The sequence below is a fragment of the Polypterus senegalus genome, chromosome 14 (assembly GCF_016835505.1).
Source record: "Polypterus senegalus isolate Bchr_013 chromosome 14, ASM1683550v1, whole genome shotgun sequence".
NCBI lineage: Eukaryota > Metazoa > Chordata > Cladistia > Polypteriformes > Polypteridae > Polypterus > Polypterus senegalus.
Genome location: NC_053167.1, coordinates 12,522,960 through 12,536,379, shown reverse-complemented (window position 1 = coordinate 12,536,379; position 13,420 = coordinate 12,522,960). Strand labels below are relative to the sequence as shown.

General features: G+C 40.7%; 1 protein-coding gene across 1 annotated transcript in view; it reads left to right on the top strand.

Annotated features, from left to right (window-relative positions):
* The window catches only part of slc13a3 (solute carrier family 13 member 3), a 128,540-nt gene that overhangs the window by 30,306 nt on the left and 84,814 nt on the right, over positions 1-13,420 (top strand). The window contains exon 3 of the mRNA XM_039734979.1: positions 4,405-4,568. Within this exon, the coding sequence (XP_039590913.1) occupies positions 4,405-4,568 (164 nt within the window). The remainder of the gene's footprint in view (positions 1-4,404; positions 4,569-13,420) is intronic.

Here is a 13,420-nt window from a genome sequence, read left to right as displayed (position 1 = left end):
AACTACACTTCTGCTTAATCCATTAGATTTGTTCTACCTGCATGTCTGAGGAAACATCCTGACTTGACTTATAAAGCTGGGAAAATGAAGTGTAGATTATGTTGCTGCCGGCCATAAAAGAGTGAGAGGCATAGCCAGCAATGTGAATTTGCAGGAAATGGACAAGGCAATTTCCTTGACTTCTTTACAGCATTCAACACAAATAACCCCTCAGAACCTGACTGGAAACCTGTGATTGCTGCACTTCATCTCTGGAGCCCCCTACGGCTACGTGTTCTGCCCTCTTCTGTTCACCTTGCTAATCCATGATTTCCTGCAATGTACAGCTCAAACACCATTATAAAGTTTACTGATGACTTGACTGTAGTGGGTCTCATCAGCAATAATGATGAGACAACGAGACAGAGTACAGAATGGAAGTGGAGCAGCTTGTGCAATTGCAAATGTGTTGATTTTAAAGTAAATGGTTGTATCTGGTAAGTTATTATTTATGTGATTTATTAGTATGTCATTGTAATGCACTACTTTTGAAAATAAAATGTATAATAAAAATGTTCTATTTGTAATGTGTGAAATTGCCACATTGTTGGTGGCAATATCCTTTGTTGGGAGTCTTCTAGATAGTAGATTTTTTGATTTTTCATAGTCGGTTAAGCACATTTTGTATGTGTTTGTATCATATTTTTATTTATTGATATTTTCATTTTAATTTTGCATTGTTTGGCTGGTGATCAAGCCTCATTCCAGAAATCATGCTGGTGTGTTTACACAATGTGTTGGTCTGCTCACATGAACATACATATGTGGTCTCCATGACCATATCTGGGTCAGTTTTACATGGAAAAGCAAGACCCTGCCTATTTGACCAATAACTTGCCTGCATATACTTATTGCGTTTGATGTTCTGCCTGTGCTTTTTAATGGAGGACACACGCTGTATTTTTAAGCCTTGCTTGGTTTTGTGTGTTTTGCCATTCCATTTTTTTCAGGTCTTGGTTTGGTATTAATATATCAGAGCTAGTTTTATGTTACGCTGACACTTATTTCTGTCCATGGTAAGGAAAGCAGATCCTTGTGAATTTGAACATAAAACATTTATCATTTAGGCTTTTATTGAGACTAGTGATATATAGAGCCTTTCAAGGATTTCTACACCTCATGCGGTCTTCTGCATTTGTGTCTATGTTGCTTTTAAAAGCTTAGCAACTCGCCAGCATGCTTATGATGGTCATAAGATGAATCCCTTTGATCTCTCCTTGTAGATTATTTATTTGGTGTCCTGCATCTTCCTGGCTGTATATAAATATTAGTGGTGTGTTCTTATAATAAATAGTGGCATAATACAGTTTACTCTATTTCAAATTACCATGAGTAGGTACCATAAAGCAAATGCTAGCAAAAAGAAGATGGTACTGTAAAAGTCTGAACCCAGTAACAGACATAACCACCAGAATCTTATTACCTTTGGGGAAACTGGATTGCCAATATGACAACCTAATTTGAAGAACTGCAGACCACACGTTGCTAAGTATAGCTAGTCCAGTGCACTTGTGATTTTTGTCTAACCAAAGTGTAATGTACAGGTTTAAGAATGACTGGCCAGCGTTCCTGTGTCTGCTAGAAACTTGACTTTGATTTTGACCCTGCCATTGACACGGTTTTACTCTTAGTTTTGGGGCATGTTTTACAAAAATAGCAGATGCATGAAGTAAAAAGAGTCTCACATTATGGAAGTCTGCTGTATTGTTTGGAAACAACTGTAAGACTGCAAGTCAAAATTATGAAATACTTTAAATTTTAGTTCTTTTTATTGTTAATGGGTTTAGGTATAAACACATGGAAGCTTATTAAAGAAAGAAGTTGAAAAGGCTTAACTCTACTGTATGTATTGCTACATTTCATTGTCCTGATAGGGTTACTTTGTTCACATGAGGCCAGAATGTGCATGTAAGTTCTATTAACATAACATCTGCCACTAATGTAATATAATGTCATCCAAGTCTTTATGAAAATGGAGTGCAGAATTAATTTCTTTCATTAATAATATAGGAGATGTCCAGTCTAGTGTGGGCTCCTATCTTATGCCCAGTGCTGCTTTCATTTACTGTACCTGTGAAGTGGATTGAGGGGGTTTGTAAATTGACAAATGAATGAGATAATGTGAAGTATTGCTTAATTTGTTTAAAAATAATGTAATGTTTGCTTCATTGTGTCTAGTCAAATCAAGTCGGGGAGCAAGCAATGGTACAGTGTGTTGCCGCACCCACTACACAACGAAACAACTCGGGATCCCGGTTGGTAACCCCCCAGGCAGAAACACAGTCCAGTTCCACCCTTCGGAAATGACCTATCTGTCGCATCCAGGTATTACGTGGGCGACCCCTTGGCCTGGTCCAGCCTTTCGGTTCCCCAACAGTGAGGATCTTACGAGCTGGATCACCCTTGGGATAACGCACCACATGGCTGTAGTGACGTAACTGACCCTCCCTCACAATGCAGGTAATGTGCCTCATTTGGGACTCCATGAGCAACCACTCATTCGACACAAAGTCAAACCAACAGTACCCAAGGATTTTCTGGAGAGACACAGTACCTAAGGAGTACAGTCTTCATCTTAGGTCACTGACTAGCATCCATGTCTTGCAACCATATAGCAATACAGGAAGCACCAGGACTCTAAATACTTGGACCTTCGTCCTTTGGCATAGATATCGGGAGTACCACACACCCATTTCCAGCAACCTCATGATCCCCATGCTCTCCCAATCTGTCAACTGACTTCATAGGAAGAGTCATCAGAGACATGAATGTCACTGCCAAGGTAAGTAAACATCATGACAAGGTTGACACTCTCTCCGCAAACAGACATACTGCCGATGGCTGTGCCCAAGAGGTCATTAAAGGTCCGGATCTTGTTTTTTATCCAGAACACTCGCAAGCCCAAACACTCAGACTCCTCACTCAGTCTCTCGAGCTCCCCAATCAGAACCTCCATTGACTCTGCAAAGATAACAGCATCGTCAGCAAAGTCAAGATCCGTGAATCTTTCTTCACCAACAGATGCCCCACAGCCGCTGGACCCCACAACTTTGCCCAACACCCAGTCCATGCAAGCAGAGTAGGAGTAATAACACACCCCTGAAAAACCCCAGAATCAACTGGGAAAAACACAGAGGTTCTGCCTCCACTCTGCACAGCACTCACAGTACCAGTGTACAGGTTGGCCATGATATCCAGCAACTTCAAGGGGATCTCACAGGGCAGCTCGATCAACTATGATGAACACTTTACGAAAATCAACAAAGGCTTCAAAGAAACTCTGCCAATATTCGCATTGTGCGATCCATGAGAACTCTCAGTGCCAGGCTGTGATTGATGGTAGACTTCTTAGGTGTAAAACCAGACTGTTCCAGTCGCTGGTAGGTGAACAAGTGATCCTATTGAGGACGATCGTAGCAAGGACTTTACCCGGCACTGAGAGCAGTGTTATCCCCCTGTAGTTGTTGCAATCCAGGTGATCACCAAAGTCAAGGAACAAGGATCATTTGCAAATACAAGGAACATGGAGCCACTTTCCCCACGGTCACCACACCCATTGGGACAAAGACAATCCTCATAGCCAGCCCTGTCAGTGCCAATGGCTGCATTGAAGTCACCCATGACCAGAGGAGTGTCACCCCATAGGCACCCATCAACCACCGAGCGAAGTTGCGAATAAAATGTCTCCTTCACCGAGCCATCACTCACCGTAGTCGGAGCATACACTGAGACAACAGACAAGGCACCCAGGGAATGCAGCAATCTGAGCCTCATAATACGCTTGTTGAAAGGAGTGACATCGGACACCATCAGAAGAAGCCAATCCGCTACAGCAACAGCTACTCCCTGAGTATGACAGCCATTGTGTACAGTGAAAATATTTAAAATAGGTTGATTCTATATTTAAAATATAACCCAGTGTTCTTTGTTTTCTTGTTTGTTTGTTTGTTTAGTTGTAATGCAGTACAGTAAATGTCAATGATTAACAGGTCCCATATATCTGTCCATTATCAATTCTGCTTAATCCAGAATAATTAGGAAAGTGGCACTTGGGGAGGAAGACGAGGGTAGGTGGTGTTTCATAAATGGGTATTGTGTGTGGCCTCTTCTGTGACATTGCCATGACCCTTCAACTACTTGATCTTTGCTCTTTAAAGGAGCTGCAATTCCTGACAGAAAAGAAAGGATTCCTTGAATTGCCAGCAGACTGTCTTTTTCATTCTGAAAGTGGACTATGATAATGCCTTTAGCCTCAAGAAAAGGACATCTGCCATTTTAACTGATGAGAACATCAGGCAAGCATTTCTTATCATGTGCCCCTTGTTTATGCACCCCTCTTATTTTTACTGTTTCTGCTCACTACAGGTTGATCCTGGGAATTATGTTAACAACCGCATTTCTGTCAATGTGGCTTAGTAACACTGCAACCACTGCCATGATGCTACCAATTGCCAGTGCCATCCTTAAAAGCCTTTTTGGAGACTTGGAGACGCTTAAAGAAAAGTGCAAGAGGACTGAGACAAACACCCGTAAGTTGCCCTTTCTTTGCCATGTCAATGAATGCAATACTCCATTCTTGTGATTTTCTTTGATTTTCTTTCTAATCCTGAAATGCAATTAACTTGCCTTCAGCTTGAATGCACACTTATATGTGTCAAGGGAAAATAAGATATTTTCTGAAGAATGACTTAAATTTCTGCGGTGGGCTGGCGCCCTGCCTGGGGTTTGTTTCCTGCCTTGTGCCCTGTGTTGGCTAGGATTGGCTCCAGCAGACCCCAGTGGACCCTGTAGTTAGGATATAACGGATTGGATAATGGATGGATGGATGTAGTCTCATGCCATGGCCCGCACAAAGTCTAATTAGGGATTGTTTTTCTTTTCTTTTTTTTCATTTATTGCAACTGCGTTACATATTGTATGTTAATTATTCAAAAAAGTATGATTCAGAAGCTTGGCTCATGTGTTTAAGGACCACGATCCTCACTGGGGATCCTTCTGCATTGAGTTGGGATGGTTTCACCAAGTTTGTCCAAAAATTGAAGGCTATCAGTTATAAATTGGTCAGTGGTGTGCATGGATGTGGCTCACTTGGATTTGCTACATTTGTTGTGTGTAATGCACCAAGAATACTCTTTGCTTCCAGGCAGCCCATGAGCAGGTTTTTCAAATGAAATGTGTGAATGTGTAAATAGCAGTTATACCCGGAATTACATTTGTAGGGACCTTCAGCCTCTATGATGACTTTGCAGTGGACCTTTCCTTTTCTCATTAAGGTACTCACACATGAAAAGCATCAGTCTACACTCACCTAAAGGATTACAAGGAACACCATACTAATACGGTGTTTGACCCCCTTTCGCTTTCAGAACTGCCTTAATTCTACGTGGCATTGATTCAACAAGGTGCTGAAAGCATTCTTTAGAAATGTTGGCCCATATTGATAGGATAGCATCTTGCAGTTGATGGAGATTTGTGGGATGCACATCCAGGGCACGAAGCTCCCGTTCCACCACATCCCAAAGATGCTCTATTGGGTTGAGATCTGGTGGCTGTGGGGGCCATTTTAGTACATTGAACTCATTGTCATGTTCAAGAAACCAATTTGAAATGATTCGAGCTTTGTGACATGGTGCATTATCCTGCTGGAAGTAGCCATCAGAGGATGGGTACATGGTGGTCATGAAGGGATGGACATGGTCAGAAACAATGCTCAGGTAGCCTGTGGCATTTAAACGATGCCCAATAGGCACTAAGGGGCCTAAAGTGTGCCAAGAAAACATCCCCCACACCATTACACCACCACCACCAGCTTGCACAATGGTAACAAGGTATGATGGATCCATGTTCTCATTCTGTTTAGGCCAAATTCTGACTCTACCATTTGAATGTCTCAACAGAAATCGAGACTCATCAGACCAGGCAACATTTTTCCAGTCTTCAGCTGTCCAATTTTGGTGAGCTCGTGCAAATTGTAGCCTCTTTTTCCTATTTTGTAGTGGAGATGAGTGGTACCCGGTGGGGTCTTCTGCTGTTGTAGCCCATCCGCCTCATGGTTGTGCATGTTGTGGCTTCACAAATGCTTTGCTGCATACCTCGGTTGTAACGAGTGGTTATTTCAGTCAAAGTTGCTCTTCTATCAGCTTGAATCAGTCGGCCCATTCTCCTCTGACCTCTAGCATCAACAAGGCATTTTTGCCCACAGGACTGCCGCATACTGGATGTTTTTCCCTTTTCACACCATTCTTTGTAAACCCTAGAAATGGTTGTGCGTGAAAATCCCATTAACTGAGCAGATTGTGAAATACTCAGACCGGCCCGTCTGGCACCAACAACCATGCCACGCTCAAAATTGCTTAAATCACCTTTCTTTCCCATTCTGACATTCAGTTTGGAGTTCAGGAGATTGTCTTGACCAGGACCACACCCCTAAATGCATTGAAGCAACTGACATGTGATTTTTTGATTAGATAATTGCATTAATGAGAAATTGAACAGGGGGCTGTTCCACGAAGCGAGCTTATAAAATCGAGGATTATTTGTAATAGCCTCGCTTGAGTTAGCCTAACAGTTCACTTCAGGCTCATTGAGTTCCACGAACAAAATTCAGGTGTATTCAATCTCCGCTAATTCAAGCCAAGCTTGATAAGCGAGGCTTGTGCGCGTCCGCGCGACATAAAAGGTAGCCTTGTTAATCGATGCTGGATAAGTAAGAATGGAAACTAAGAAAAGAGCTGCGTTTTTTTCGCAGGCGGAGCAAGAATTATTATTACAAGCCTATGAGGACTACAAAGCTATAATAACTAGAAAGAGGAACACGAGCTGTATTATCAAAGCTCGTGAGGCTGCATGGCAGAAAATAGCTGACAAGTTAAATGCGTAAGAACATGATTTTAGTAACTTTTGTGTTAAGGATGTCAAACTATTTAACAACTAAATGAGAACAGTTTCAAGCCTTCAAAATGTATAGTCATTAAAATTTCCTTTTACATATGCATTTTGTTACCAGTTGTAAGGTACTTTAAACTGCACAGGCTACTACAATGTCCCACGCTCTGTCTGGTGTAACTCTGAGATGCCGCAGGCAGTTAAACCTGGATTTTAACTGTCCAAATGTCATTTCAATGCGTGCCCTTGTCTTACAATGGGCATGGTTGAAATGTCTTTCTGCTTGTGTTGCAGGATCTGTATATGGTGTGAGAAGAAACGGTAGACATGGGTATCCTCTGTCACCAAGCAGCACACCAGGAAAAACTCCTATAATGGAAAGTAGACACATTACACTGTAGTATAATAAACTATAGTATATTTGTGAATTTTAGTTGACTTGCCTTGTCTGAGGCTTTGAGCCAGTGAAGACTCGAAAAATTCTGGCATCATGTACTGATCCTGGCCATTTTGCCACAATGTTTGAAATTAGATGTTCAGCAGTGCATACCATCTGAAACATTTTAGGAAATGGTAATGACATACATTGCTAATGTTGGACGACTACACTTTCACCTCTTGTATATAAATGTGAGATATTATCAGTACTTACCTGTACATTAATACTGTGATATGATTTGCGGTTTATGTAATCAGGCTCTGTTGGACCTGCTGGAGCCTTTATCCTCACGTGTGTACAGTCAATGTCTCCAATGACGTTAGGAAAGCCTGACAAATTAAATTCAGTTACTTATCAGGTAATGATTTATGTGCTGTAAATGAGTAGATGTTTAAAGATTAAGCACCATTAATTCCAAAGAAAGTTTCCTTAATGGCAAGAATTCCTCGGTGGCCAGGAAAGGTAATGAATATATTTAAAAAGGACTTTAATGCAACGCAAACCTTCCTGATTTCACGGCACACTGTAGCTTTGCTTAAATGTTCAGCATCCCCCACACTGTACAGAAATGAACCACTGGCAAAATAACGCAAAGCGATACACAAAGACTGTGCAACCGTAAGGGCTTTAGAGCAACGTGTGTTTTTAGAAATGTAAGGTTCCAATAACTGACACAAATATGCAATACTGTGTCTACTAAATCTATAGCGCTCGTATAAATAATCATCCGCAAAATGCAACGGATCTATCCTGGGCCGAAGTAATTGTGGAACCTGTTGCCTTAAAGCTCTACGAATGAGCCTCGCTCCCTCATCAACTGGATTATGAATAAATGGGCACGCCATGGTTATTCATGTAAAAGCCTTCAATGCACTCCTTGTCATTTTATACTTTCTAAGTAATTAGAATCGCCTGCATGTAATCTGTAATAATTTTATATTAGAGGGTCGATGTGTGCGAAAGAGGGAGAGAACAGCAGCAGAATAATCCCAGCCCCGCAGAATGTCGTGCTGTGACATCACATGGCTTGTCCAATCATATTCATCAAGCTAAGATAAGCTTCACAACTAACCTGCCACGGAGCAGGCTTGTCCAAGAGCATATGTTGGCATAGTAATTAGGCAGAGCTTCAGGTTAGCCTCGTTCGTGGAACCGAATTTGGAGAAATTAAAACGGGATTATCGAAATAAACCTGGATTTTGAGGTTAGCTCGCTTCGTGGAACAGCCCCCAGGTGTTCCTAATAATCCTTTAGCTGAGTGTATGCTTGTGATGATGAGGATGATGGGATGCAGGAGACTTGGCAACTAGGGTGAATTTGTCATGAACATCCCACAAGCTTTTCGGTCCTGTTTTCTCTATGAAGACTGCAGGCCAGCGTGGCCCTTCTCCTTAATTATGTATTGTAAGCAAAAGCAAATGTTACTTTTTAATTGTAAAGTTATGATCAGATTCTTTTAGCCATTAAAACAAAGAGTCACCAGTCTGCCGTATTCTGCCTTGCTGTTCTTGGGGTTATACAATAAATCTTATTATGTAAGACCTTGTGCCGTCCCTGCAATCCTCTGGGATTTACTTTGTGCCAAGTACCATTCGGCGAAGGCTGCTGTGCTCTCAGTAGAGCCTTGTAACGAAACTGCAGCTAATAAAGATTGTCATGCAGCCAAACTTATGAACAAGTGCTGAACGGTCAATTAGATAATCTCATTGTATAATTGAAATTTTAAACTTTGTGTCAATGTGTGTTGGATCAGACCAGTGCTTAGATGGGCAGCATCAACAGAAAAATAATACAACACAAGTCTGTTCATTCATTGCATCCATTTTCACTAACCAGTTCAAGTCACTTCAGGATTGTAGAATTCTGACGCCTATAATGGCTGATTCAGGCACAAGGCAGGAAGAAACTCTGAACTGGATGCCTGCCCATCACAGGCCACACATATGACATTCTGGAAAGTGCATGCACTCAATGCTTTTATCTGAAAGCACTTTCAAATGATGCATTGCACAGTAAACTTGCAGAGTAAGTGTCTTATTGGAGTAGTGAGTAGCAATACGCAACTCACTTCTTTACTGTCTGAGGCCACAGCACTTGTTTGTCTTGCTCTTTTATTTTAATTTTAATGCTTTCTTCTTTTTTAAGTTCAGACTTTTTTATGTAAACTGCAGGGTTTCATGTGTTCCTTCCCTCTTATTCAGTCTTCCCCAGTCAATGTCCTCCAGCTGTTTATCATCTGGACCCTCATTCATGTCTAGTTCCTTAAATGAGTTTGGATTAGTTTAGTCACATTTCACCATGTCACACGAGCATGCTCTGTTCTTATCCTTTTCGTGTTTAGTCATTCAATGCTTTAACATGTGCTTGAATACTCTGGTTAGTCACAGAGACTTGGTTTATACATTGCCATGTAAACCAGTTAGGTTTTCCATTTAGAGAAACTGGGATGCTGGTCTTATAAACCAGCTTAACACATGTAGACTTCTCCACAAATAACCGTTATTTTGGCTGTATAAACCCTTAACCAGGTTTCAGTTAAGGATTTTGTAATCTGCGCACAAACACATCACAGTTAGAAAATGGTGGAAGCATCCACAAAGATCCAGGGGCAAGTGCTTGGGTGATCGCATTATTCCTTCTACTGGTTGAAGCAATCTCTCTCAGCATTTCAGAAATTGCTAAATGTATGTTGAAAATATGAACAGCAGCACAATCTCAGACCATCTCTCCATGCTTGCTATTGGATTCATGGCAATTGCTGATGACATTTAAGCTTTTTTGTGCATTTTTATGACACTGTAACATTTTGCCAAAGAAGAACTCCATTAGTGAACTCCCACATATAAACAGGATTTTTTAAGAAACCAGATTTCTGCCTTAACCTGATTATTTACCTTATCCTGGTTTTGTGTGTGCATCTAAACACACTCAATGTTACTTTTGTCTGTCTATGTCTGTCTATAACCTGATTTAATCTTATTGTGTCTTCCAGGTCATCTCCACCTTTTGTACTCTGTATGTGTGTGTTTTTTAGATGTTTTTTGGGATTCTTCTTCAGGCTGCCTTTTCCTTTTGCTTACTTTGCCTCATCTGATCATCTGCATAGTGTTGATGAGCAGATGTCTTCATTGTGGTGTTAGTAATCTGATCTGATATTGGCTCCTTTGCAGTTTCACTGTGTATTTATTGACAACTCTCTTGGTGCCTTCATTCAGCCATAATCATTTCTGTTATCAGGTTATTTCAAAGCTGATAACATTTGTTGCCTGCCATCACTTGGTTGACAACTGTCATTACGACTTTTGCTTGGCAATTCATTGAGATTGTGATACTCCATCATTGCTATTGTTTGTTTTTTTTCTCTTCTGACTCATACTGTATGTCCTATCTGGTTTATTAGTCCATCATCAGCACATCACCCTGATTTCCTCATATACTGTGTATTTTTTTCTACATTTTGTAGTACAGTATATCAGCTACTGTGCTGGTCTGTGCTTATCTCTGTTTTCCATTTCTATATCCATGATGGCTGTTACTGCTCTCATTTATTCCTCCTTCTAATCTAGTGAGCCCTTTTCTGGCATAGCATTATTTTTACACCCAACCATCCATTGTTCAGTCAATTCACCATTATATTCATCATTACTTCTTTTGTCATGCTCTTTGTTCTTGTTTTTTCATGTAATTTAAGTTCAAATTCTGACATACATCTTTTAAGATTTTAAAGCATAACATCCTAACTACTAAATGCAACATCAAGTCCACCTCATCCATGTTTCTTTATTTGCTTAATCCTTGTATTTTACTGTTTTAGTTCAGTTGAAAGAAACTAAGGGAGTTTCCTGTTGTTTTTGCTGGAATTAGAATCCTTAATGGATATTCCAGCTTTCAGGGAAGTTGTGTAGATTAACCACGGTTTGTCTGTCAGCTTGTCAAGCTAATAATACAGTATTTAGTCTCATGACACAGTGGTCAGCATGGCCAAGAGTCTTGTGTTCAATTCCCGGCCTAGCTTTACCTATGTGGAGTTTGTATGTTATTCCCATATCTGTGTGGGTTTCCCTGCTTTCATTGATTTCCCACCAACATTGCAGGATTCTGTGTGTTATGTGACTAGGTGACTCAGGACTAGCCTGGCATGGTTGTGTGTGTGATCTTTGATGGATTGCTTTCCCATCCCAGGATGTGTCCTTATTGGTTGTGTTGGGATAGACACTGAATGTACCCTGAACTGGATGAGTAGTTTATAAAGCAAAAATATACAAAAAAAAAAAAAGAAAAGCCCATGTAGACAGAAGAAGAATGTGCAGCTCCTAGAGAAATTGAAATCTTTGCATTATTCTTATTATATATATAAATGGCATTCGTAGTCTGATTCACAATCTGATTGTATGGGTGGTTACCTACCAGGTAACGCTTGTGGTTGGTTTGCAAGTTGGCAAACATCCACCACGGTGCCATGTTTCAGTTGCGAGAAGCAGATCATAGAATAGTTGAATAGTTTTTACTGTCAAATAATGCAAAGAGTATGCAACACATGTCTCGCCCTAATTCTAGGCTCATCAGGCGTACACACTCACTTCACCTCCTCTTGGGATTCAAACCTCGGACAGTACAGTGAGTACGTGTACTCTTTGCATTATTTGACAGTAAAAAAACTATATATATATATATAGGTTTTGGGCAGGTTTTGGTATTTATCTCATTAGGCAAGTCAGACATTCTTTCTTTTGGGTAGTTATAGGCTGATAATTACTTTCCTTATTTTCTGAATTTGCACCTAGATTATTCTTTTTTGGTCTTTTTTCTCTCCAACGCTTTTGAGTCTATTTTCTCCATGTTGCTTTCTTCTTCGCTTAGTCATCGACGTTTCATTTATAACATATTGTCCTTATACACTTTATATCCGCTGAGACCCTGGATCTGTATGTGTTTAAAGCCTGTACACAACTGCCCGTGGTCTCATTTGATATCGGTTGTAAGTAGGGCGTGTCTTGCAAGAATCTCATATTCTGCGTCATTGCAAGACAGTCCTGGGTCAATCTCTTGTCACAAAGTCTCATTTTAAGGTCTCCGCAAGACGCTCTATTGCCTATCTCTTTTGTCTCGCAGGTCTTTTAAGTATCTTCTGTGATCTTAACGTGAAGATCATGTCTCATCTCCCGTCTTTCTGTCCCAGGATTTTTTTTTTTTATAATAGAGAGATAATGTACATTATATATACGAGGTGAGACAAAAAAATAACCGGATTGGTAAAAAAAAAATATTTATTGATGAATTGCAACATTCTAAACACCTTCTATATCCTCCCAATCTCTACACCATATGTATGTTCCATTGATTGAAACAGTGCAAGAAGTCTTCTTTCTTGAGGCTCTTCAACAAGTTTGCCGTTTCCATCTTCACTTTATCAATCGAAGAAAAATGTGCTCCCTTCAGGTCACTTTTGATTTTCAGGAACAAGTAAAAATCATAGGGAGCTAAATCAGGCGAGTAGGGAGGATGATCGAGGACAGGAATGTTTTTCTCATTCAAAAACTGCTTTATTGTGAGCGGGAGCATTGTCTTGTCTTGTCTTGTCTCACTGTTCGATTTTTTTCAACCGACATTGTTGCAGCATCTTGTGTAGCGATTGTTGGGCAAATACTGACTGGGCTATTCATAGGATATACCTATGCCGGTCGGCGGTATGAAAGGAGGGTATATCGTTCTATGATTAATGTCTGGCCGACCTCCAGACATTTTTCCAGGAAAGCCCTAAGCCCAGTCGGGTTATTTTTGTGTCTCACCTCATATACATATATATACTAATGGGCTTACCCCCTTCTCGCTTTGCTCGCCAACCCCACTTTTCTGTGCTATTCGCCAGCCACTTTGCGTCTCTGCCACTCGTGTTGTGAAGAGGGGGGCTGAACGCACCCCAAGGAGAGGCGGTCAACCCTCCGAAACCCCCTCTTAAACAGTGATACAATGGGAAACAAATACAGTTTTTTTTTACCTCTTCTTTGCTCGGTCTGCTGCTGTTAATGTGCCACATGATCTGCATCTCGTGCGGCG